Source organism: Heloderma suspectum, chromosome 5 (assembly GCF_057233095.1).
Source record: "Heloderma suspectum isolate Gila_16-S chromosome 5, 16-S_ref, whole genome shotgun sequence".
In the NCBI taxonomy this organism is placed as follows: Eukaryota; Metazoa; Chordata; class Lepidosauria; order Squamata; family Helodermatidae; genus Heloderma; species Heloderma suspectum.
In genome coordinates this window covers 149,304,564-149,330,966 of record NC_139462.1, presented here as the reverse complement: position 1 = coordinate 149,330,966, position 26,403 = coordinate 149,304,564, and the positions used below count along the sequence as shown (strand labels likewise).

The window sequence follows — 26,403 nt, the reverse complement described above, 5'->3', positions numbered from 1 at the left end:
TGGCTAGGGCTGATGGGAGTTGTAGGTCAAAACCTCTGGAGGGCCACAGGTTGCCCACCCCTGCTTTAAATCCTTATTTAGCAGCTATGTCTCTCCCCGACCCCACTCCCCAATTTTTACTCTAGACTAGGCATATGCCAGTTGGAGCTGTGGGTAGACATTTCAGGGCCAGTGGATGGCTGTGTTAAGGAGGCCACTGGTGAATTGCCAAAAAAGAAGAAATACGTAACTAAAAAAGCAATTTGCATAAATTCTGCATATGCTAATATATATATATAGCTGCAAATTTAGAAATAATTACAATCTAAAGAAAAATACAGGACATCTCACCATAGCGTGGAAGATAGTGACCAGGTAACCTATGCGGTTGTCTTTTCAGACTGCTGTTCGGGTTCTAACTGGATGGGCAACAGTTCTGATAGTTATCTTTGAATCGGACTTGGACAGGGCAGCCCTTCATAGAGCGGATGCCTTCAAATAGAGGACGGTCCTCTGGCAGCCCTTCAAATAGAGGACTATAGAAGAGGACACATGGCCACCCTAGGCTAAACCCATTGGGGAAGCTCCACTTGGGTTCAGGAAGGACAAATGACACAGGCAAGGAACGTGTGTGTTCACACATTTGCACTCTAGAAAGATCAATTCATTCTTAACAACAAGCAATTCCGATCTGCTTTTAATAGTTGGTAGAACGTTACTTCTGTACCATCATACTGAGGTTGAAGGGAGCACTATTATTGTTGTTTTTGCTGACGACTGGACCACAGTGCCACCTAGAGCCAATATTTGGAACATAACAGTATAAACACAGCGCAGTCTTCTTTCAAGAAACAGGATTTATTTATTTATTTATTTATTTATCGCCCAATAGCCGAAGCTCTATTCTAGCTGATAAGGAGAGTGCCTCCATAACCTCAGGCATTATCAGCAATGAGAAATGGTTGCCAGTTTCTATCCAGGAAAAGCAGCTGTCCATAATGCATAAAGTAGACAAGATATATCCAGTCCACAATACAGGAGCTTAAAGATAATAGATACTAATATTGGAAAAATGCTGTCCCAAATGTCTAATTCTTGAGAAAACACAATGATAGCATATTATCAGAGGAAGGGTCATAGTTAATTTTAAGCCCTATGATCCACTGCATATGCGTGTTGTTTTTTCCTCTGTCTCCTGATTCAATTTAGACTTCAGAACAGAACAAAACACCGCAATGATGGATGACTCATGTGTTAAGCAGAGGCTGGAAATGCGTCTCCTTTCTCTAGAGCAGGGGTGCAGAACATCAGGCCTGGGGGATAAATCTGGCCCTTGTGAGGTCCCAATGCAGCCCTCCATGGTTCCCCAGATGGCCCATCTGTACCCCTTCCTCTGGCCCCACCCCTTTCTTCCAACCACGGATTGTTTGGTGGTTTCCCAGCTTTTGTGCAGTTCTAAAAGGCTGAAATGCTAAAAGGTCGAAATGCCACTTGAGTCTTAGTCCCTGGCCGTAAGAGCTTGAAGCTAAAATATACCTTTTGCTGTTGGCCGTGCCCACCATTGAATGCAGCCCCTGAGAGCTTTTGAGAAATTGAAATTGGGCTACAAGTGGTTCCACATCCCTGCTCTAGAGAGACCTCTTCAGTGCCAATTGCCCCCGTTTCCTGCACAAATGGCAAGGGTTTTGTTTTTCTAGTTTTGCAAGGGAAGGGATGAATTGGGCAGGTAAAGCTGGCTGGCAGCGGGGGTGAATCCCATGTTGAGCCAACCCTGAATCTGAAGGGATCAGGGCCCAAGTGAAAATGGGGGTCGGCTTTTTTTATATTTTAGACTCCCCTAACTGCAAGATCACTCCTATCGCTAGGAATTTGGATCAGGTTGAAATTCTTTGTGGGAATCTGGAGGGAAGGCAAAACCCCCTCCATCATCCAAATGAAATAGCTGATTAGAATTAAACCACTCTTATCCAACTCTTCCATTCTAGCATCCCAACTAGGGTATCAGGGTACAGCCTGTGGGGTAGGGAAGTATTCATATGTTAAGCTTTTCAAATGAACATGTGATCAAGATTGGTTGCTCATAGAAGTTTGCAGGTCCTTTACACAAGATTGTCTACCTCTAGGGCCCCTCCCTTGGTTTATGACCTTTATTCCGCTTTTTAAAAGATCAGAGATAACACGATAAGGAAGTTTATCTGATCTATCGTCTGTGTAATGATGGCATTACACTATAATCACAGCACCATCTAGTGGCTGTAAAATGAAATATATAGAAACATATAGAGCTTCCCGAGAAAGGAAATCCTTGATTCAAAGCATGTGTCTGCCTGTGTAAAGGAGTGGATCTTAATCCCGCAAAGAATCCAGAAGCAGAAAGCTCCGGTAAGGATGCGGGATTTCAGCCTTGTGTGATGAAGCCCAATGAGTCTTAGGGAATGCTTATCAAATTTGCAGATGACTAGGGATGTACGAATCCCTTACCTGGTTCCAGTCTGGGGCTTCGGCAGTGGGGGGGGGGAGGCGATCCATCCCTCCCCCCGGAATCCTCCCCAGCCTGCTCCGCTCCGCCATTAGCGTCCTTGCATTAAGCCATGATAGGCTACGTAAGTATTTACGTAGCCTATTACGGCAAAGAGCAGGGGCGCAAATGGCGTAGCTGCCGCCATTTGCGCCCCTGCTCTCTGCCGTGATAGGCCATGTAAATATTTACGTAGCTTATCTTGGCCTAATGCAGGCATGCAAATGGCGGCTGCTACGACGGCGCCATTTGCGGCCGCAGCAGCCCGGCAGCGGCCGGAAGATGAACCGGAGCCGCTGCCACTGCTGCCGCATCCGCCGCCAGGTAGGTCTGTTCCAGGGGGGATTTTGGGGGGTGGGAGTGGAGGCCGTTCCGCCACGGACTCCGGGGGGCAAGATTCTAAAGAATCCGGCCTCACTGGAGTCCATGGCGGAATTCTCCAACATCCCTACAGATGACATAAAATTGGGCTGGATAGCTAATGCCCTGGAAGACAGAAACAGAATTCAAAGTGATCTTGATAGGCTGGAGCGCTGAGCAGAAACAACAGAATGAAATTTAATAGGGATAAATTCCAGGTTCTGCACCTAGGGAAAAGAAACCAAATGCACAGTTACAAGATGGGGGATACGTGGCTCAACAACACTACAAGCGAGAAGGATCTTGGAATTGTTGTCGATCACAAGCTGAATATGAGCCAACCATGTGATGTGGCTGCAAAAAAGGCAAATGCTATTTGGGGCTGCATTAATAGAAGTACTAGTTCCCCTCTACTCAGCACTGGTTAGGCCTCATCTAGAGTACTGTGTCCAGTTCTGGGAGCCACACTTTACGAAGTTTGCAGACAAACTGGACAGGGTTCAGAGGAGGGCAATGAAGATGATCAGGGGACTGGAAACAAAGCCCTATGAAGTGAGACTGAAAGAAATGGGCATGTTTAGCCTTGAGAAGAGGGGAGGGGAGATATGATGGCACTCTTCAAGTACTTGAAAGGTTGTCACAGACAGGAAGGACAGGATCTCTTCTCGATCATCCCAGAGTGCAGGACACGGAATCATGGGCTAAAGTTACAGGAAGCCAGAGTCTGGACGAATATCAGGAAAAACTCCCTGACTGTTAAAGCAATACGGCAATGGAACCAATTACCTAGGGAGGTGGTGGGCTCTCCCACGCTGGAGGCATTCAAGATGAAGCTGGACAGCCATCTGTCAGGGATGCTCTGACTTGGATTCCTGCACTGAGCAGGGGGTTGGACTCAGTGGTCTTATAGGCCTCTTCCAACCCTACTATTCTATGATTCTCTATGATTCTATGAGTCTCTTAGCATTTTTGTTCCTAAATGAACTGTGAAATGCCTGGTGGCTTGTAGTGTCCTATTTATTAGCACTTTCTGAGTTCTTCCTTAGTCTATAAATTATCTTTAGCCTTTGCTCTAGGGTCAAATTCTAAACCTTCATATTTGGTCTCAGGATGGTGTCTCGTCGTATCTAGAGATACTTAGCTTAGGAGTTCCCTGCTTTCATTTCCTGTAACAGAGTTGTCAGTTGTTGAACTAGCTCCTGCAGCTGTCCCTTTAATGACCTGCAGCAACTAGCAGGTGATAATGTTTAACTCAATGCAAAGAAAAGCTTCAGTTATTGATTTCTGTATTAAAGAAACAACAACTCTGCTTAAAGACGCAGGAGCAGGCCAGGCCATTTTTTTCCTGGCTAATTGGCAACCCTCAGTCGAAGTAATCTGGCTTCAATGGTGAAATGTTTCTATTGCAAGATGTGCAAAGGTGCTCCTTTCTTAACCATTATGGATAAAGATCAAAGAAATAAAATAAAAGTCCTAAAATGGTAACCCATCCTAACAAAGTTTACTTGGAAGCATGTCCTGCTGAGTTCAATGGGACTCCCTGACAGATAAGGTTAGGGGAGTTTCAGCAGAAAAGAAAACAGTCAAACAAAACTGGAGAACATCCAAAATGCCCAATGGAATAGAGACAAACTCTGGTTGTTGGAAAAAATATGTAGCGTTATCCCTACACTGATAGTCTCCAAGACGAAATACTGACCCCCGAAGAAGGCCCATTTATATAATTCAGGGCTGAAATGCATAGGGCTACTCCTTGGAACCAAACGACATATTTTTTCAACATCCTGAGACTTTGTCTTTTGATTCCATTAAAGGCAGCCGCCGGTGTGATCACATCTCTCTGGTGCTGAAGGAGTTGCACTGGTTACCAGTTGTTTTCTGGGCCAAATTCAAGGTTGGTTTTGACCTTTAAAACCCTATACAGTTCCAGCCCAGTCTATCTCAAGGAGCACCTCAAGCAACACCAGACAGGCCGCTCAACAAGATCAGCCTCAGATGGCCTTGTCTCTTTCCCATCAGCCAGAACAGCTAGGCTGGTGGGGACGAGGGCCTTTTCTGTGGTGGCCCCCGCTCTGTGGAACTCCCTCCCTAGGGAACTCCGCCATGCCCCCTCTTTAATGAGATTCCGCCACGCACTGAAAACGTGGATGTTCAGGCAGGCATTTGGGGTGGGATAGGGTATTTTTAAACAATGTTTTAATGTATAATTTTACTCTTTTAAATTGTACTGTTGTACATCGCCCAGAGTGAGACTGGCCAGATGGGCGATTAAGAAATTTAATAATAATAATAATAATAATAATAATAAAATAATAAATAATCTGGGTGCTTCCAGACAGAGGGCTCCTAATGCTAACAATCAAAAGGCATTGTGGCCCTATTCCATCTTTTCCTCCATGATGGATGTTCTGGGGAAAGAACAAAGATGGAAAGAGCAGTATGAAAATGGGGGGGGGGTACAACAATGTCATCTGGACCCCCTGTAAAATTCCATGCATGAGGCAGAGAATAAAAGCATCATCTGGAAGCACCCTATTTTTGTAGCCTAGAAATCTGAAATCTGTTCCAGGTGGATTATCTCAAAAACCTCAGTGGAAATTCATTGATATCAACACCATATCTGTTCTCCCCATGAGCTTAAAGATCCCTGGATCTGCAACATTGCCCTTTTCAAAGGAGTTTGTCCATGAATCTGTTTCCCCTGAAGCGGCAGGGGCAGAAAGTAGATCTCCTGATGCCGTGGATGTCAACTCCCAGCATTTCTGACCATTGGCCATTCTGGTAGGGGCTTCTGGGAGTTGAAGTCCCAAAGATCTGGAGATCTACCTTCTGCCCACCCCTGTGCTACAGTACTGTTCCTCTGACTTCTGCTTTTGGGAAGAATATATCAAAACACTTCTCTTCACACCATAGAAACAGTATTAACAATATAAATGGGAGATTCATCAGGCATTTATCAGTTTCTCACCTCATATAGATTGAAGAAAGGAGCAAAGGGAAAAGACTAGTTATTTTCCATAGGCCTCATAAGAATAATGGGATTTATGTGTAATGGATTTTTTTAAACAAAGAAATGCTTGAAATTTTGATTGAATCGGCATGACATTTGAAAGTACTCAAACTAAAAAGCCAGTCGTTCTATTTTATCAGTTTCCTGATTTTGCCTTGAATATCTTATTCATTCACATCCAAAAAAATATTATTTTTCTTTCTATATCTGTCTTCCTGATGGTGGTGGTGGTGAAACATTTAATATTTGAATAGGGAAAGAAATCTATAATAGTTTTAAAGGGCCAGACAACGTTTAAAGCAGGGTTGCAGAACCTCCTTCAGCTTGAGGTTTAACTTCTGTTTCAGAGAAGCTCTTGGGGGCTGCATTCCAGTGGTGGGAGAAATGCCAGAAATACCAGCATGTTTTAGCTTAAAACTCTTACTATATGTAACTAAACCTTAGGAGACGCATTTCAACCTTTTAGAATGGGGGGAAACTGCACAAAAGCTAGGAAACTAGCAAATGATCAGTGGTTGGGGGAACGTGGAAAGGGATGTGGCCTTGTGGGGAACTCCAGAGGGCCAGACTGGGACCTCGGGAGAGCTGGATTTGGGCCCTGAGCCTGAGGTTCTGCACCCCTGGTTTAAAACATCTGGACAATTGCAAATTTGCTAAGGATCTGTCAAATATTTGCGGGTTGGGTGGGGGCAGGCGGAGAGGTCAGGCGCTTACTATTTTATATTGGCATTGATGGAGGAGCAGCCAACCACTGGAGGCTTCACCTCTACTTTCCTGTCCACTGACTGAGCCCTGAGGCACTCCTTATGACATGTCAGGAAAAAACATTGTATGTTTTGGGGTATCTGTGCCAAACCCAATGTTGTGTGGCTAGAGCTATTTTAATCCTAAAGGGGGGAAATGCTCTTTATATGGGAAACCCTTTTAAAATAGAAACATTTCTCCTTTTATTCCTTCCTTCCCAGTTTTACTTTCATGAACACAATACCTGCAGATGACCTTCAAATTCAGCTCATCTTTTTTCTAACCCTCACACTGGATCGGAATTCTGGAATCTACTCATTTGGAAAAAAGTCCAAAACAGAGTGTTTTCGTGCATTCTTGTCGTTCCCTGTGATCTTCTGAGATTGTGGGGGTTCTGTCTGTTCCAGGTTTTTGGGAGTCTTTCCTTGCTCAGCACAGATTGTTTTATGAACTATGTCCTGCTCTTTCTTTTGAGCAATGTCTGGTTCATTAGCACCTATTTTTAGTATTGTCTTGCATGCCTCATTAATCTTTTTAAGAACAGGCTCCTGGATTTGTGCTGGATCTTTATTCAGTGCTCTTTCTATTTCTTCCAAGGCCTGTTTTCTTGCTTTCTCCAGTTCTCCCATGGCTTTTTGAGCTCTCTTCTGTTCTTCGAAGGCCTTCTTCTCAGCCTTTCCTTGCTCCTCCAGAGCTGCCTTTTGAGCCTTTGCAAATTCCTCCATAGCAAGTTGAGCTCTCTTCTGTTGCTCAAGTGCCTTCATCCGTGTTTTTTCCTGTTCATCCAAAGCTTTTCTCTGTCTTTCCTCCAGGTCCTTAAGCATCATCTCAGCTCTCTGCTGTTCTGCTAGAGCCATCTTTTGAGCTTTTTCTTGTTCCCCCAAAGCTGTCCTTTGAATCTTTGCCAGTTCCTCTATAGCATGATGAGCTCTTACTTGTTCATCTAGAGCCTTCCTCTGTACTCTTTCTTGTTCCTCCAAGGCCTTTCTTCGTGCTTCATCTAGTTCAGTAAGCATCTTCTTAGTTCTCTGCTGTTCTTCAAAGGTCACCTTCTGAGCTCTCTGCTGATCCTCTAAGGCCTTGGCTTTTGCTCTCTCCAGTTCTTCCATAGCGAGCTGGGCTTTCCTTTGTTCCTCTAAGGCCCTCTGTTGAGCTCTTTTGTTTTCCTCATTGGCCTTTTTTTGAGCTGTCTCCAAGTCCTCCTGGGCCTTCTTTTGAGCAATCTCTAATTCTTCAAGGGTCTTCTGAGCTCTTGCTCTTTCTTCCATTACTTTCTTCTCAGCCCTTTCCTGCTCTTCTTGGACCTGCCTCTGAGACCTTAAGAGTACTTCCAAGGCTGCCTCAGCCATCTTCTTTTCATCTAGAGATTTTTTCTGCTCTTCCATGGCTGCCATCTGAGCTTTCTTCTGTTCCTCCAGGGCTTGTTTATGAGCTCTTTCTAGAGCTTCCAGAGCTTCCTGAGCTCTTTCCTGTTCCTCCAGGGCTTTCTTCTGAGCAACCCCTAATTCTTCGAGGGACTTCTGAGCTCTCTCTTTTTCTTTCATTGCTTTCTTCTCAGCCATTTCTTGATCTTCTTTCAACTTTATCTGAGCCCTTGAGAGTTCTTCTAGGGCGGCCTCAGCAATACCCTTTTCTTCTAGAGATTTTTTCCATAATTTTTTCTGCTCCTCTAATGCCTGCTTATGAGCTTTTTCCAAAGCATCCAGAGCTTTTTGAGCTTTTCCCTGTTCCTCCAGGGCCTTCTTGTGAGCTGTCTGTAATTCTTCAAGAGTCTTTTGAGTTCTCTCTCTTTCTTTTCTTGCTTTCTTCTCAGCCTTTTCCTGCTCTTCTTGGACCTTTCTCCGAGTCTTTAAGAGTTCTTCCAAGACTGCCTCGGCCATCTTCTTTTCTTCTAGAGATTTTTTCTGTGCTTGGTCTTGTTCTTCCATGGCTGCCATCTGAGCTTTCTTCTGTTCCTCCAGAGCCTGTTTATGAGCTCTTTCTAGGGCTTCCAGAGCTTTCTGAACTCTTTCCTGTTCCTCCAGGGCCTTCTTCTGAGCAATCTCTAATTCTTCAAGGGACTTCTGAGTTCTCTCTCTTTCTTCCATTGCTTTCTTTTCAGCCCTTTCTTGATCTTCTTTGAACTTTATCTGAGCCCTTGAGAGTTCTTCCAGGGTGGCCTCAGCCATCTTCTTTTCTTCTAGAGATTTTTTCTGTGCTTTTTCTTGTTCCTCCAGTGCCTGCTTATGAGCTTTCTCCAGAATGTACAGAGCTTTCATGGCACTTTCCTGTTCTTCCTTGGCCTTTCTTTTAGCTTTCTCCAAGTCCTCCAGGGCCTTCTTCTGAGCAATGTCTAATTCTTTTAGGGTCTTCTGAGCTATCTCTCTTTCTTCCATTGCTTTCATCTCAGCTGATTCTTGCTCTTCTTGGACCTTTCTCAAGAGTTCTTCCAGGGCTGCCTCAGCCTTTTTCTTTTCTTCTTCAGATCTTTTCTGTGCTTGCTCCTGTTCTTCTATGGCAGCCATCTGAGCTTTCTTCTGTTCCTCCATAGCCTGTTTATGAGCTCTTTCCAGAGCATCCAGAGCTTTCTGAGCTCTCCCCTGTTCCTCCAGGGCCTTCTTCTGAGCAATCTCTAATTTTTCTAGGTCCTTCTGAAGTATTTCTCTTTCTCTCATTGCTTTCTTCTCAGCCCTTTTCTGCTCTTCTTGGACCTTTATCTGAGTCTTTAGGAGTTCCTCCAAGGCTGACTCAGACATCTTCTTTTCTTCTAGAGATTTTTTCTGTGCTTGCTCCTGTTCTTCTATGGCAGCCATCTGAGCTTTCTTCTGTTCTTCCAGTGCTTGTTTATGAACTTTTTCTAGAGCTTCTACAGCTTTCTGAGCTCTTTCCTGTTCTTCCAGAGCTTTCTTCTGTGCAATCTCTAATTTTTCTAGGTCCTTCTGAAGTATTTCTCTTTCTCTCATTGCTTTCTTCTCAGCCTTTTCCTGTTCTTCTTGGATCTTCCTCTGAGTCTTTAGGAGTTCCTCTAAGGCTGCCTCAGCCATTTTCTTTTCTTCTTCAGATCTTTTCTGTGCTTGCTCCTGTTCTTCCATGGCAGCCATCTGAGCTTTCTTCTGTTCTTCCATAGACTGTTTATGAGCTCTTTCCAGAGCATCCAGAGCTTTCTTAGCTCTCTCCTGTTCCTCCAGGGCCTTCTTCTGAGCGATCTCTAATTCTTCTAGGCCCTTCTGAAGTATTTCTTTTTCTCTCATTGCTTTCTTCTCAGCCCTTTCCTGTTCTTCTTGGACCTTTCTCTGAGTCCTTAGGAGTTCCTCCAAGGCTGCCTCAGCCATCTTCTTTTCCTTTAGAGATTTTTTCTGTGCTTGCTCCTGTTCTTCCATGACTGCCATCTGAGCTGTCCTCTGTTCCTCCAAGGCCTGTTTATGAGTTGTTTCCAGAGCTTTCTGAGCTCTTTCGAGTTCCTCCATGGACTTCCTCTGAGCAATCTCTAATTCTCCTAGGGTCTGCTGAGCATTCTCTCTTTCTTCCATTGCTTTCCTCTCAGCCCTCTGTTGCTCTTCTTGGAGTTGTCTCTGAAATCTTAAGAGTTCTTTAAGGGTTGCCTCAGCCATCTTCTTTTCTTCTAGAGATTTTTTCTGCGCTTGCTCCTGTTCTTCAATGGCAGCCAAATGGGCTTTCCTCTGTTCCTCCAGTGCCTGTTTATGAGCTCTTTCCAAAGCTTCCAAAGCTTTCTGAGCCCTCTCATGTTCCTCCAGGGCTTGCTGCTGAGCTTTCTCCTGTTCCCCCAGGGCTTTCTTTTGAGCTCTTACTAGTTCCCCCAGAGCCTCTTGCTGAGCTTGTGCAAGTTCCTCCAGAGCCTCCTTTTGGGCTGTCTGTTGCTCTTCTAGAATTATTTTGTAAGCTCTTTCTTGTTCATACAGTACCTTCTGCTGTGATTTTTCCTGTTCTTCTAATACTCTTTGCCAAGCATTCTCATCTTCATCCAGCTCTTCCTCATAAGCTCTCAGCTTTTCCTCTAGTTCCTGCTGAAGAGCTTTCAACTGTTCCTCTAGCTCTTTCTGGTGGACTGTTCCCTGGTAATTCAGTCCCTTCTGCTGAAGACTCGCTTTTTCTTCTAGTAACTTCTGCTGGAAATTTCCCCGTTCCCCAGTCTCCTTCTCAAAAGATCTGTATTGCTTCCTTATGCTTTCCTTTAGATCTCTCTCCAGCTCCTCCCAGGGTGTGCCCTCTTGCTTTCTCAGCATTGTTTGCCTGACTCTCTGTTGCTCCCAAGCTTCCCTCTTGTCTTCCATGGCTCCCTTGTGCTCTCTTTCTAACTCCACTTGGATAGTTTGAGGTCTTTCACATTTTTCACACACTTTCTGAATTCTATCTAATAGCTCCTTATACTTCTTTTCCTCATGCTTCTGCTCACGCTTCCTCAAGAATTTGGCAATTTTCTGAGCCTTTGGTTGTACCTCCTTCAACATGGCATAGGATTCTTCATCATAATCCAATTGGCAGGCCAAGGAAAGGTCTTTAGCTGCCTTCTGCCAGTAACCAAGGAGCTGCAGTGCTTTTCCCCTCCACTTATAGGGCTGTGCAGAATCAGGGTTGATTTGTATGGCTTTATCACAGTCCCTGATTGCAGCATGAGGCTTCTGAAGCTTCAGATAGACCCTGGCTCGGTTTGCGTATAAGATGGTAAGGTGTGGATTGAGCTTAATTGCTTCAGTGAACAGGTCTAAAGCACTTAAAAGTTCACCTTTATTGACTGCATCAAAGGCTTCTCTCTTCTTTTTGTTGGCTTGTTTCCGCATTTCATCTGTTACCTTCAAGTTTTCATCCCCCATCTCTTGAGGAACATCTTCATCTGGCTCAATCACCTCTTCAGTATCAAATTCCAATTCACTTTCCTCACTGTCTGATTTATTCATGCATTTTTGCTCTCCCTTTGCTCCTTCCTGAGTCCCTGGATCCAGCATTTTAGGTGTTTCATGTTTTTCATGAGCTATAAGAGGCTTTCTTTCCTGTTCTGCAGCATACGTAGCATAAGCTTCGCTTTGTTCCTCTTGAAAACAAAGATGAAATGTGTTGTGGTTTAGGGAATGATTATACGGAACCTTCTTTTCTTTAGAGATTTTATATTTACTTCTCTCCTGTTCTTCTGAAACAGTTCCTTGAGTTTCAGAATTCTTTTGGGGTGTCTTTGTCTGCATTCTCCTCTGGACCACAGGAGCTTCCTTCATCCTATCCATTTTTTCCTTAAATTCTCCTGTGTTACAGTTTTCCTCAAGCTTTCCCCAACATGTCATGGTTTTCTGGGCCTCTGCTTCTACCTCCTTCAGCATGGCATAGGTATGTTCATCATAATCCAACTGACAGGCCAATGCAAGATCTTTAGCAGCCTCCTGCCAGTAACCCAGCTGATGAAATGCCCCCCCACGCCACTTGTATGGTAATGCTGCATCAGGGTTTATTTTAATGGCTTGGTTGCAATCTCTTATGGCAGCATTTGGCATGTGAAGCTTGAGAAAGGTGCTGGCTCGGCTGATGTACAAGCTGGTAAGCCGGGGGTTTAATTCGATAGCTTCAGTGAATAAGTCAATGGCTCTTCCTAATTCACCTTTCTCCACTGCAGCAAAGGCTTCTTTCTTTTTTCTACTTGCCTGCTTCCACATCTCAGCTGTTTCCACATCTTCTTCTGGCATCTCTTGGAAAGCGTCATCATGACCTACCTTGATCTCTTCCTCCTCTTCATCTTTTGCTACTTCACTCTCCAATTGTGTGCTGGAGTCTTTTTCTCTCTGATCTTTTTCCAGATCCTCTAAAGATGTCTGTGCATTCTTAATCTTCTCCAGTATCTCAGTTTCCTTATATCTTAGGGCACACTTTGCCTGCCTCTCGGAAATCCTTTGAAACCCTAACTTCAATCTTCTTAGCACAGCATTGGCCTCTTCATCATATTCTAATTTGGAAGCAAACGCAAGGTCACAGGCGGCCTCTCTCAAATGCCCCAAATTCTTGAATGCTTTCCCTCGCAATTTGAATGGCTCTGCTGATTTGGGATTCAGTTCAATGGCTACATCACAGTCTTTAATGGCAGCATTTGGATCCTGCAACTGCATAAAGACATTCGCACGATTAATGTAGGAACAAGGGTTATATGGATTCAGCTCAATTGCTTTGGTGAACAAGTCAATTGCTTTCTGAAGTTCACCTTTAACTAGGGCTTCAAACGCCTCCTTGTTCTGTTTATTGATTTGATTTCTCATCTCATCAGTTACTTGCAGGCCTCTGTATCCCACTTCTTGAATGTCATTCTGATATTGTTCCATCATTTCCTCACAACAGGTCTCCAAATTGTTCTCTTTGCTTCCATCTTCCAGAAGCTTATCACCAGCCTCACCTACACAGACATTGTTCAGAGTAATTGATAAGGAATCATTTATGTTTTCTAATGACTCCCGAAGGAAGAGCCGATCTTCGGAATTTGCATAGTGGAGATCAGACTTACCCTGGTCTGGCGTGTCACTGTGAGCTTTCCTTGGTTCCATGAGGAGGAAAAAGGATGAACTGATACAGGAAATAGTTAAAGGGAAGGAAGAATGTAAGGAAATTGACTTGAGAGAGGATTTAGTTGTTACGCCAATGAGCGGCCTGATGAAAAATGGCCCTCATAATTCCTCTCTGTCATGGTCCTACTCCTATATGTATTACTACTACTTAATGTGCTAAAAGTCAGTCTGAGAGCCCCACCAACAAAGGAAGATTTTGTGATGTCATCCATCACATCATCAACAGAATTTTGAGGCAAGTTCTTACTTAGTGCAATGCCAACAAACAAAGATGTTTCTCTTCTTTATTTGCTGTGTTTCAGTTGGGGTGAGTCGCAGGAGATTTTGACTGCTTTTTCACCTGCACAAAAAATGCTTGCAGCCAAAAAGAGGAAGATATTTACACCACTAGATAAAAAATTGCAGTTTGCTGTCTTGCTGAAATTCCCCAGTGACTTTAGATGTTTCTGCCTGAAAACCATGAAACATCATGATTTGCTGGTATGCCTCATTATGTTTTTGGTACATGCTTTAACAAAATAAATGTAGTGTGTATTAACAGTATAACATGTTTATCTCCTTGAGATTGACAGATGGGCACTGTTAGAAGAGCAGTGGAATTGAGCACTAGATTGGGGAACAATAAGGCTATCATGCAATGTGGGACACTGGCATAGTGTAATTTGGAGAAATTGTATCTGTTTATTTTTTCTTTCTTTTTTGAATGTAATCTCATTCCCTGCCACCCAATCTTGCAGCTTATTAACCTTCACCTCCATTTTCTGCCAAGAAGTGTTGATTAAATCTACAGCCCCTTGCAGGGCAGTGATGGAATTTTGAATTGTATCCAACCTCTTAGCCTGTTCGGCAAATTGCGAAGACAAAGTTTTTATCAGAGCAAGTAACTCCCCTGTATCTTTGGTTCTTGGAACCTTTGCCAAGGGAGGTATGGGGGGGGGGGGTAGGCAGAGATCCTTTTTTTTGCCTTGATGTAACCATCCTTCCTTCAAACAAATCTTGCAGGTCCTCAGATACTGTTGATATTTCTTAATCCATTCCTCAGATATTGTTGGTATTTCTTAATCCATAAACTACAAAGGAGCACATCAGCCCTAATTTTTCCTAATTAGATAGGAGGTTCAAAACAACTTTGAGCGATGATTAAGCTCTGGCAGACTAGTCTCGGAGTCCAGCCCCCCTGCTAATTCACACAGAGGATTATCTTCCAAAACTTCATCCAGATGCTGCTCCTGCCTCCCCTTTTCATTCCAGGGGAGAGATGAAAAGGTTTTTCAACCTTTTAAAAAGCTGTTTGAGATAGCGTCCTGTGGAGGCTCTGCGGAATGCTGCGAGGGCAACATTGGCTCCGACTGGAAGTCCTTGTATCTGTTTCAAAGAAATATAACACAAAACAATCTGCTAATTTGGGAGCGTATTTTAGCCCTAAAGATGTTTCATGTTTGAACCAATTATTTAGCTGCAGACCAAGAAGATGTGAGTGCTGTTAAATGCAGAGAAACTATCCAAAATGCTGCAATCTTTTTCTTGCATACCACTTCTGTTATTTTTGGCTGCCAGGTTCCCATCAGGCAGAGGCCTAGTATTATTGTCCGTCACGGGAAATCTGAATCTGGGTTGAACAACATCAGACTGCAAGTGGGGGGCTCACAAAATGGAATGTGCTTCCTCCATACAAAATAAATAAATATTCCATCCACATAGAATCAAATGCCAGGGAGAAAGTAGACTAGAAACCTTCCCTCTGATTTGTTAGCTTTCTATGTGCAGAAATATATGAGAACTAGGGAAGTGGAATATAAATATAAATAATGAATAAATAAATTGCATCCATTGCATCAAACTGACTCTCTTGGGTAGGGATGTCAGAGAATTCCACCATGGATTCCAGTGAGAATTCCAGTGAGAATTCCCCAGAATCCATGGTGGAACGGCCTCCCACCCCCCCGCGAAATCCCCCCGCGATGGAACTTACCTGGGGCAGATGCGGTGGCGGCAGCAGCTCCGGCAGCAGCGGCGGTGGTGGCTGGTCTCCCGGCCGGCCACAGCTGGGCTGCTGCAGCCGCCATTTGCGTCCTTGCAGCCATGATAGGCTACGTAAGTATTTATGCAGCGTATCACGGCAAAGACCAGGGACGAAAAAGGCGGCCACTACGCCATTTGCATGGCTGCTTTTACCGTGATAGGCTATGTAAATACTTATGTAGCCTATCACGGCAAAGAGCAGGGGCACAAATGGCATAGCGGCCGCCATTTGCGTCCCTGCTCTTTGCCGTGATAGGCTACGTAAATACTTATGTAGCCTATCACGGCTGCTTGCAAGGACGCAAATGGTGGCCACTACAACAGCCGCCTTTTGTGGCCACAGCAGCCCAGCCGCAGCCGGAACTCCGGTTGCGGCCGGCCCTGGCCGGCGGCTCTGCGGAGCCGCTGCGGAGCGGAGCCGGCCAGGGAGGATTCCGGGGGGAGGGACGGAGCGCCTCCCCCTACCGCGGATGCCCCTGCATGGAGCCAGGGAAGAGATTCGTACGTCCCTACTCTTGGGTAACCATTGCAAACACACACACACACACTACTTGCATTTCTAAACATCTTATCATTAGCAATGGAAACTATATAAGAGAAATTATTATGAAACTATATTTATTTTAAGTCTGCTTTGCAAAGAGACTGAAATGTGGCCTAATTTAACCACTCATCTAGGACCAAAACAGACAATACTTTAAAACTGTATGTAGCAGATACATCTTTTTCTTCTCCATTTGTACTCTACAGTAGGCATAGGGGCCTTGGAACAGGCCCATAGTGAGATGCTTGGGTATAAGGGGCTTTTAAGATCCAGCCTGGGCCTTGTGCACCGATTCTAAGGTAGAAATGAAGAAAAAAAGGCGTAGCTGCTGGACGTAGATTTAAAGTAATTCCTGTTTCAACCCTTATAGAGAGAATTTCTATCAAACTGTTATGTGGGTGAGGAAGACACCCTGGACAACTCTCTGTTTAATCCCTTTGGGAGCCTAATGGAAGTTAGTCCTGCTGAGCTCATAGGGGCAGTATCCAATGGTACTCCTCCACAAACTCATTTAAGTGAATGGGTCTAGTTTATGCAGGACTACCATGGATACTGTCCCATGTTTCCTCTTTTATAGAGGACAGTCCTCTATTTGAAGAGCTGCCAGAGGACTGTCCTCTGTTTTGGAGGCGTCCTCTAGTTGAAGTCTGGTTTAAAGAACCTTCAGAAGGAAGAGGCAGACCTTGAAGTTGCCCATCAGCAGCACCTGAGCAGCATACTGAGCATGGCACACAGGTCACCTAGTCAGTCTTGCACACTATAGTGAGATGTACTGTATTTCTATTTAAATTAAAGTGTGTCTGTCTGTCTATGGATATGAAATGGTACAAAAACGTTTGTAACAGCATTTCAAATGCTGGAAAAAGCAACCCCACATTTCAAGGCTTATTTTGTTAACTGAAGTGTGGGTTCTTTCACATGATTCAAAAACATGCTTTGACCTTTTCCTAATCTTTTCATGTTTTTCACACACACACACACACACACACCCTGCCCCCAAGAGTATCTGTTGCGACCGATAAAAACACAAACAACCACATTCCCAAATACAAATAAAATTCCATTTCTTGGCAGTGAGTGAATGTGGCCAAAAGACACCTTGTGCAAGAGATACATTTATATATAGATAGATATAGATAGTGTGTGCGTGTGCATATATGTGTGTGTGTGTGTGTGTGTATATATATATATATATATATATATTTAAAAGGTGGTGGTGGGGAGAAATTTAATGTTTGTGCATTTCTTCCTCAGACAATAGAATGGAATAAGTGGGCATACAAAACAATAAAACAACATCCTAAGCATAGAGATAGGTAAAGATGAGAGTTATGCGAAGACTGACCTGCGAGTATTCAATTAATAGTCGATATTGCCCAGGAGGAGCTTCTACATTAGTATCTCTATGACGGACGCAAAGTGGAGCTGTTCTATCCCTTTTCATCTCTATGGTGATGAACGCCTCCTGCATTTTGCCTTGGAAAGGTAAGTATGGCTGGGGCACCTATAGAGACAGAAAAGTTAAGAGTGACAATCCAATCGTCTACCCGCAGAACTCACCTGATCATTTTTGCTGCTTTCCCCACCTCTCTGCGTCCGAAATAAGAGCTGCCTATACCGTAGAAAGCAGAATGTTCGTGCAGCTGTGATTGGGCAGAAGAAATTCAACAGGTGCGGCCGTTCCCATGGGTGTATCGGGGAAGGCTGCACCGGTGGAATTTGTGCTCGCCCCGATGCCTTTCAAAGGCACAGGAGGCATGCCGGAGTAACATGTTTCCGAAACATATGTAGCTTTATATTCCTGCCGTGCTGGGTAAAGAGGCGACGCTTTCAAATCACTGCAAGAAAAGCAAGACTGCAAGTCCTATACCTTTAAAGCTGCGAGATTTTAGCCTGGTGTAGAAATGCTCTCTGAAATTCAACCGGTAAAGAACATTCCCTCTCCGCAGTTCTCATTGCTGAACGATTCCATATTTGGGAGCTTTTAAAAAGCACAAAAGCCCCGCGAGAAAGAGAGACACCCTATCCAACTCTTTTTAAAAAACTTGGGGGGGGGGAGAGGGGTGATTATTTCAAAGAATGCATCGAAAGGGCGCCTGTGGCCCCGAAATGCGTTGAGTGCAAAAACATTCATTCCTCTTTACTTCCCTTACTCCCCCCCCCCCCCGCACATATAGTCGAAGTGCTGCGCTTGAGAACCGGAAATACCGTGCGACAACGCTCGAGACTGCATCCTCGTGGAGAGGAAACCCGTCTCTGAGCGCGCGGGCGTGCCCGGCCGAGTTTCTCTTTTCCGGTTCCGGTTCCGGGTCCCTCGGTCGAGTTGCGACGTGTCTTTAGGAGCAGCGTTGGCCGGGGCGAGTCGCGCCGCCCCACCGAGAATCGGTGAGTGCGGGCGAACGCGGGCGTCTGTGTGGGGCAAGGGAGGGAATGGCGGTGCCAAGGGTCGGTCACCGGGGTTGCGCTGTTGTCAACAGTTTTAAGCCTCTGGGCATATGCAGAGTGCCTTTCCTTTGCCACCAAGGAACCTCGGCCAGTCCGCTCCCGACTTTTCCCAACTTTCTTCCCCCCCGCGCCCAAAATCTGGCGGGAAGGGCCAGCCAGGGCTTCCAGCGGGAGTGGCATGGATGCTAGGCTAGGCCCTTGGCAGTTAGGCTACTGCGGCTTTTGGTCTATTAACGAATTTCCGTGCTTCTCTGCAGGTAAAACCCCTTGGAATGGTTAAGAAAGTTAAAAGTGAAAGCTAATGATACATAAAAAGCAATCTAACAGTGTGAATGAGATAAAAGTAAAGTGTCAGCTTGAAGCTGTATAAAAATGTTTTTAGACGCCTAGGCTACTAAAGCCGGTCTTCATCTGGTGCCAGGGAGAGCATTCCAGAGTGGAGGTAAGCTATCGCTTACCTCTTCTCGGAAGGCAGAGGGACCTGGAGAAGTGTTTGTTTTCCCAGTATCTAATCTGGAAAAACAGTGGGACAGTGCCCCTCCTGTATGTAGCACCCCATGGAGGAATAGGCAACCTGGTGCCCTCCAGATGTTCTGGACTACAACTCTCATCAGCATCAGGCTGCCAACTCCTGACCTACCATGTGATGGAGACACAGGTATTGCTATCATCATTGTCTTCTCTTCTTCCTTCTTCCTCAAAAAGTGTGGGGCTTGGATCCAGACTTAGTCATACTTAGAGCATGCCCATTTAAATGGGTGGGGATGGAGTTGTTCATGACTAACCTAAGTCCCATTAATTTCAGTGGGTCTGCTGTAAGTTTCACTAAGTCTGGATCCAACCCCAGATGTGGAAGAGTAAGAAAATCCAAACCATGTCCCATTGCGTGATACATTGTACACACATTCAGGCCCTCTGCTCATTGTGCATACTGTATTCCTGATTAAATATTGTGTGAATATGCTAAACATTTTCCAAGGATTGCCAGTCTTTCTGGGCCTAAAGCAAGAGCGATGATGTGTTCTGCTAACCTGTGTAACCAGCTTCAGAATTCAGAGATCAGATGTATATACGGGTGGGGTAGAGACTTCTTTTATTTAACTGTGTAATTTAAGGCATTACAACACCACTTTCTTTTATACATCCCCCCTAATCCTGCCGACTGTGCATGTAGTGCTTCTGCTTCCTCCCCAAATGTATTGCAGCTTTGTCCTAAGTTTTGAACTGCTAAAAGGAATATGAAAGGAGGCAGGGAACAGATGTGGAAGTCTCAGAGTTAGCCATAGTTGATGACGGTAAACACAGTAAGAGATTCAGATTTTTTAAAAAAACATTTCTGTACCACCCAATAGCCAAAGCTTTCTGGGCGGTTCACAAAAATTAAAACCAGAAGTGCAGCATAAAAACAATATAAAATATAAAGCCTTAAAAATCCAGTATAAAAGTAGAACCAGCATAAAACCTAGCAGCAATGTAGAGATTTAAAATACAGAAACAAATTTAAAACGTTAGAGCTAAAAGAGTAGAACGTTAAAATGCTAAAATTCCAGGGAAAATAAAAAGGCACTGGAAAGAGTAGAATTTTCTGAGGTTGGGATGGGTGTACTAGGAGCTGACATTGCTGCTACAGTAATATGTCTTCAGCTGTGTTAAGGAGCACTATATACTGGTGCAACACATGTTAGAGGGGAATGTTGGAAGTTTCTAAAAATACGTTGTACGTGGACTTGGCGAATAGGGAAAAAAATAACCTGTTTCTCATGCTAAACACCCCAGAGTTCCTCAGACTTCAAGTTAACATCATCATGGAAAAACACACCTTTGTGTTTTTCCAAAAGCTAAGCCCCAGACACATTAAACATTATGCACTTGTCATTTCATTTGCTTTTCAGCTTTATAATTTCTGGTGAAGGTAGCTTCTGAGCTGATTTGGAATGATGGTACAGAACCACTTAACAAGTTGGTATATTCATGTTTTTTTTTCTTACAGTTCATCATGGATCAAGTAATGCAGTTTGTGGAACCCAGCCGGCAGTTTGTGAAAGATTCCATCAGACTTGTTAAAAGATGCACAAAGCCAGACAGGAAAGGTAAAGTAATCCAAGAAGAAAAACTGAGTGTGTACTATGTAGTAATGTCATTAACAAAATGCATAGAAACAAGCTTTGTTTATAGATAATCATTATGAGTTCATGTCAGATTTGTATGTTCAGTCTCATATTTTCATTTTGTAGGTGAAAGAGTCAGTTTTTCAGAAGAGGCTCATGTTGCACTCAGATTGTGTTTGTGAAGAGCCATATAACATAAAATGTTTCTTTGGCAGGTATACGTTTGGCTGAGCTCATATTTCAAAGAGCTCTATGGGAGGCTAGAGGTGGAGTTTGGGGGCGGGGTGTAGGGTGAGGAGAGTGATTCTGAGCAAGGGTCTAGACATGTGCTTGTCACTGGTGAGCACATCTTTTACTCTAGAGCAGCTTTTCCCAACCTGGTGTGCTCCAGGTATGTTGGACTGCAACTCCCATAATTCCAAGTTGGCCATTTTGGCTGGGATAAAATAAAAAGGTGCTAGCTTCCTACTTCCCTAGTGTACCAGCTTTAAATCTGAGATTGCAAAAATGTTGTAGTTCAATTGTTCAAGGATATATTCCTGGCTACAGATAAAAAGGTAACTGGTTATACCTATTCAAATCCACTTAAGAGCGCATGTTGTTTCAAATCACCATCAACTGAAGTGTTAGTCACTTGCATTTTGACAAGTTTTTTTTTAATTATAGAATTTCAGAAGATCGCCATGGCGACAGCAATAGGTTTTGCAATAATGGGATTTATTGGTTTCTTTGTAAAACTGATCCATATTCCAATCAACAACATCATTGTGTAAGTAAATATGGCAAAATAAGTTACTAGTATTAAAAAACTTGTGAGGAACATCCTAAGGTTTTGGGGGGCAGCCATACTGCAACTTATGCTAACACTCACTATTCTCTCTAGGTACACAAACCAGTCCCCCTTCACCACAGTGTCTTAAGATTGTCGATCCAATGTTCTCAAAGTAGCATTGATGGCTGCTTAGAGTCTCCACCATACATTCTGTATCACGTTGATTGATTTAAAATATTTCTAGGCTGCTTTTCTGTTTAAAAATAGTATCCAAAGCTGCTTATATAAAAACAAACAGCCACACACAATTAAGGTATTTCAGATTCTAAAATAGAGAGTATTAATTAAACTTTAGAACTCCTAAGACACCATGGCAGTAAACAGAGAGATCTTAACTTGTTTTCTGAATTTTGTACTTCTGTTAAGGAAGGGTGTTCCACAGCCAGCTCACCACCTCTGAAAAGGCTCTGTCCTTGATTGCTGCATTGTTAGTGCCACCCAAATAAGAGATCCTGAATGAAATTTGATTGCAGCAGGTTCATATGGGGGAAGGCAGTCCTTTAAGTACCCTGGTCCCAAGCCATTTAGGATTTTTATAAAAATCAGCACCTTTAATCAAGCAGGGAAATACATTGGGAACCCTTACATATTTTAAGTGGGTGTGTTATGGTCAGAATGACAGATCCCGTCAGTAAATCAGCTACTGTGTTTTGAATCAATTGAATTTTCCAAGTTGTCTTCAAGGGCAGGAGGATGCATAATTACCTCACAGTAAAGGTCTTTCAGTAACTTGGATGTTACAAGAGCATGGATGATATTGGCAAGTCTGTCCTTGTCAGGGAGGGGCTATAGCTGGTACATCAGCCTAAGCTGGAAAAGCTCTTCATGCCATTGATGCCACTTGAGCATCTAAAGTAAGGGCTGGATCTAACAGCACCTCAAAGCTGTGAATGGCTTCCTAGAAGGAAAATGCAACCCATGTCCGGAGTTGGCTGAACACCACCTCCTGACGCCATTGAGCCACTGACTTGCAACACCTCCAGCACATCTGGACCAGGTTTCAGTTCATTAGCTGTCTAGCCCTTTGCCTATTCCAGGCACTGGTCCAGCACATCCATCATCTCACCTGATTCTAATGTGAAGGACAAACAGAGCTAGGTGTCACCAGTGTATCCATTTTTGGAGATAGTTGCTATCACCTTTTTCTGTTATTGTAAACTTCTAAATTGGGTGAGGAAGCTGTGGCCCACCCAATGAGGTTGGACTGCCGTTCCCATTGTCCTTGACCATGGGCCATGCTAGCTGGGAATGATGGGAGTTGGGAATCCAACAACATCTGGTGGGCTACAGGTTTCCCATCCCTGTTCTACAAGATTCCCAAAGCACTTCTTGCAGCTTTGTCATGTGCAAGGAAATAGTGCTAATCATGGGCAGGTTCACTCACTTGCCAGAATGGGCCTCTCTTTGTATGGTTAGGGGAGCCTGAGCAACTCAAGGTCTATGAAGCCCCCCCCCCCCCCCGGGCTCTAAGTCTCTTTTGCACATTACGTTGTAGTGGGGGTAAGCAAGCATTGCTCCCCTACTATGCCAGTAGAGAGTCCATTCCAATGTGTGACCAGGCTCTCAGTGATAAGGGACTTGTGCTATTGCTACAGTGAAGACAGCTTTTGATTTACATTTGAAGTATACCTTAGAATTAGCCACATCTGAATACTTTTTTGATCCAGCCATAGGTCTGAGATCCAAAGTAGTATTTTAGGTGAAGGTTTGCATTCAGCCAATGGGATCTTTGACTCCCCCCCTCCCCCTTTGGAATGGCTGTCTACCATGCCATATTACAAACTGTCTTTGTGACTCTCCTTTGCTGTGCAGCTTGCTATTTTAAAAAAAATACAAATCCAGACTTTGGGCTCAGTTGAGCAGTGATTTGACCATGCCTAATTTTCTCTGCTCCTATATAATTTGTATTCCCATTTTTTTCTCCACCTCTGATTGTTACTTCCTGAGTAATGACTACATAGGATCTCTTAAGTAATATATAACTGCAGAGTAGTAATATAACTAAATGTCACATTGCAGGGTATGTAGTTGACTGTGTCTTTTTCTTTTTTACAGGGGTGGCTGAATGCATCAGGAAGAAGTGTTGCTTCATATTGTGCATGGTCACTTAGGAGAACGGTGTGGGCTTTCTGACTGAATAATTTACCTCGATCTTCTTTTACAAGTTGTCAATATAAATCAGGTTTTAAAGTAAAACTGGCGTGGTATCCTGTTTGGTTAACGCAAGCGCATGTAGACTAACTGTGATTAATTTTTATCACAGACTCTTAAAGCTTTATCTTTGGTAAATGAGAGGTAAGCTTTGAGAGGAGGTCAGATAGTGTCTTATGAAATGTCTCATGTCTTCAGGGATATTGCGGAGCATCAATGTTAGAATAAACTGAGCAGCGCATAGGAGCTCTGTGTAAATCTAGATATCATAACTTTTGTGTACGAACTTAGTTCTAGATTGCCAGTGAAGATGTCTGGCACTGACAAATTCCCCCTTCCTATGTTTGACTCCAAACTTAAAGCAGTCCCAACTGTTAGCTCCCCCATGTGATGTCAGAAGCAAAAACATAACCAGCAAACCTACTCTTTAAAAATAATCTTTATTAAATGCAAGACTTGGCATAACACTTGATTTCAACGTGGCATTAACTTGACTTTCTTTGTGAATAGTATATTCAGTTAAATTGGCAATTAGGATGAAGTGCTTCAAGCTCAAAATTTGTTACAGTGGTTCATGTAGATTAAAGCAAGGGCAGATTAACATACTAACAGTGCTGCTTAAATTGATAATCAATGGGATTTGGTGTAGATTAATTCTGTTCCCAGTGACAGTCATGACAATCCTTAGTCTCATGTATATCTTTGACAACCTCATTTATGAATATTTGCAAAGCTACCATATGCACCTTGCCCCATTATATGTGTGTGTGTGTGTGTGTGTGTGTGTGTGCGCGCACACACACCTATATAGGAGGCATTCTTCCCATCTTCCCCTATCCTTGGCACACATTTTCAATGTGTGCCTGTCTTTTCTCGTACCCTTTTAATTTATCTTTATTTATTTGATTGATTTGTACCCTGCCTTTTGGCCAAGAAAAATGGCGCTCAAGGTGGCAAGGGTGTGTGCTCATCAGAGCCAGCCATGTTTACATCTGCCACAGCATGAGGATATCCATGCTTTCAGTGACCAGGACAAGGGCTGGAGGATGGGAAGTACTGTTGTGTAGATACCAGCAGGGTTTACTGGGTGTTTTCTTTAGTGAAAACCTGGCGCTTTATTACAAATCCTTGGGGCTGGGGAAGATAAATTCAGCAAGGCTCTCTGCTTAAACACAGATGTGCACTGTGGAGGTTGCATGTCTGTGTTCGCCCTTCTTGCCTTATTTGGCTCCTGACATGCACACTTGGCCTAAGTATACATGCATGCAGTCGCCAGTTGGCATGTTGCTGAAGGCAGATACCAATTTTTGAGGAAGTTTAAGTGATAAATAATTGTTATGAGATACTGTATATCTGCTTAGGTTTACCATCCCTCCCCCTCTTTAAAAACAACCCTGTACACAGTATATCCAGAAATATACCAATTTTCAGACCTTAGAAAAATCATATAAATATAGCATTGCTCCAACAACGATAAAAATCATAAAAGCCCAGGCATGCTACAGGCTGGAGCCGCATAAAATTAAGGTAATGCATAAAATTTTGAAGCTTTGTAAAACTACAATGAATGACTTGTAACTGAGTTCATTGGTGGTTGGCAGTTTCGATGGAATGTCACTTTAAGCCTTGGGCTGAACAAAATTAGGTGATTTATAGTCTTTTAAGCACACTCTTTGATGCCCATTGTCCAAAGCAAAGGCTTGTCAGTTTTGACAGTCACAACCCCAGATTCATCGCAAGTGTTTGAAGTGCTGACGAGTGTTCCAAACCTTAAAATGCTTCCATCTGCAAGCAATGAAATAGAAAGGTTAATCCAAGAATTCCTGGAGCTTGATGCATTTGTACTCTTAACATAAGAAATAGATATAAGCATGTTAATACTCTTAGGTCACAATCCTATGGGTTTGGCCCTTGATGATCATAAGCCCCTGTCAGGGTTCCCCTTATGACCTGGACCTCCTGAGCAACTCCTTAAGGATCTCTTGCCGCCTTAAGATTCCTTGCTTTCCTTCTTTTATCTTCCCTTTTCCAATAACGTGGGGTTTAGGCTATAGGCATGGGGTGATTGACAGTCTAGGCACAGGGTTTAACCACAACAGTTTACTGATAAATTAAAGCTAGCAAATCACAACTAAAGATACTTACGCAATAGATCTGAGTGATACAAAAGGCCTTAAAAAGAAAATAAAAGTTGTGAAACGTAAGTTCCTCTACCCTAGCTGTACTTGGACCACTCTAGATTGCTTCTTCCTGCTCCCTCTTCAGGCTCTGGTCTCCTGACTCTGGTTTTTTTTAATACCCTCTTCCCCCAAAACTGACTGTGGAAGTGAAGCTACTCCTCTCAAGGATACCTCCTCCCAACAAAAAACTCCAGGCCTCTTAAGCCTCATCTTTTTTCTTTTTGCTTCTGTAGGCCTCACACCTTCATAGCCTCTGAATCCAGAGGTTTATGATCATCCTATGCAGAGAGGGAGGTGATTGTCGCCTCTGCGTTCCTCTGGCCCTGCATTTTTGCTAGATGGATGTTTTTGCCCATCTAGCTGGGGCTCTGTGGAGCAGGAGGGAAGGAGGGCTGGGGCAGCTGGAGGACTCTTCGTAAGCTGGCCGCCCTGGTCTCCTCCCCTCCCTGCCCACAGAATTGCCCCCTTTCATAGAGGCAGCCAGTGCAGTTCTCTGTACCAGCTGGGAAGGGAAGGGGCGGGGAGCTCAGATTCCTGGGATCCAGGAATCCAAAAAATCCTATGACACCCCAGGCGCTGTCTGAAGACCATAGGATTACTCCCTTCGCCACTTACAGCACAATCCTAAGCATTAATACTCAAATATAAGGCCCTCAATGTTCAGTGGAATTTACTGCCAAATAAGTATGCCTATGACTACAGCCATGATGACAAGATAATAAAATCCCTCCTCCCACATTTAGAGCGTGTGTGTGTGTGTGTGTGTATGTATATATATATATATATATGTATGTATGTATGTATGTATCTAAGATAGTGGTGTTAAACATTTTTATTATGGCTTCCTCCAAAGAACCCTGGGAATGCCAGTTTCGAGTTCACAAAACAGTGAACTCTGCCTAACTGAGCTGCAATTCTCGGGGTTCCCTGGAAGAGGCAATGATTGTTAGCCCATTGAAAGCCTGTAGTGTAGT

General features: G+C 43.7%; 3 protein-coding genes and 1 long non-coding RNA gene across 13 annotated transcripts in view; 1 reads left to right on the top strand and 3 right to left on the bottom strand.

Annotated features, from left to right (window-relative positions):
* LOC146344630 (uncharacterized) overlaps positions 1–13,232 on the bottom strand; it is a 185,820-nt gene extending 172,588 nt beyond the window's left edge. The window contains 1 exon segment of the mRNA XM_084859808.1: positions 6,902–13,232. Coding sequence (XP_084715934.1) covers positions 6,902–13,126 — 6,225 coding nt within the window. The 5' untranslated portion in view covers positions 13,127–13,232.
* Positions 13,233–13,848: 616 nt separating this feature from the next.
* On the bottom strand, positions 13,849–17,971 carry LOC146344629 (uncharacterized). Its single transcript, XR_014792269.1, has 3 exons — positions 17,584–17,971; positions 17,059–17,217; positions 13,849–14,512 (listed from the first exon to the last, which is right to left on the bottom strand). It is a non-coding gene; the product is annotated as an uncharacterized LOC146344629 (long non-coding RNA).
* A 58-nt stretch (positions 17,972–18,029) lies between these two features.
* SEC61G (SEC61 translocon subunit gamma) lies at positions 18,030–23,294 on the top strand. Of its 2 annotated transcripts, XM_084857767.1 has the most exons (4): positions 18,030–18,098; positions 20,149–20,248; positions 20,933–21,035; positions 23,154–23,294. In XM_084857767.1, the coding sequence occupies exons 2-4, from the start codon at positions 20,155–20,157 to the stop codon at positions 23,161–23,163; spliced, it is 207 nt and encodes a 68-aa protein (XP_084713893.1). In that variant the 5' UTR covers positions 18,030–18,098; positions 20,149–20,154; the 3' UTR covers positions 23,164–23,294. The 2 variants fall into 2 exon arrangements, with proteins under 2 accessions (XP_084713893.1, XP_084713894.1); XM_084857768.1 differs by lacking the exon at positions 23,154–23,294 and having other exon boundaries at positions 20,933–21,039.
* A 375-nt stretch (positions 23,295–23,669) lies between these two features.
* Positions 23,670–26,403, bottom strand: part of TPK1 (thiamin pyrophosphokinase 1) — a 417,079-nt gene continuing 414,345 nt past the window's right edge. For all 9 annotated transcript variants that reach the window (XM_084857754.1, XM_084857759.1, XM_084857756.1 and 6 more), the window contains one exon: positions 23,670–25,034. In XM_084857754.1, the coding sequence (XP_084713880.1) occupies positions 24,910–25,034 (125 nt within the window). In that variant the 3' untranslated portion in view covers positions 23,670–24,909. The remainder of the gene's footprint in view (positions 25,035–26,403) is intronic.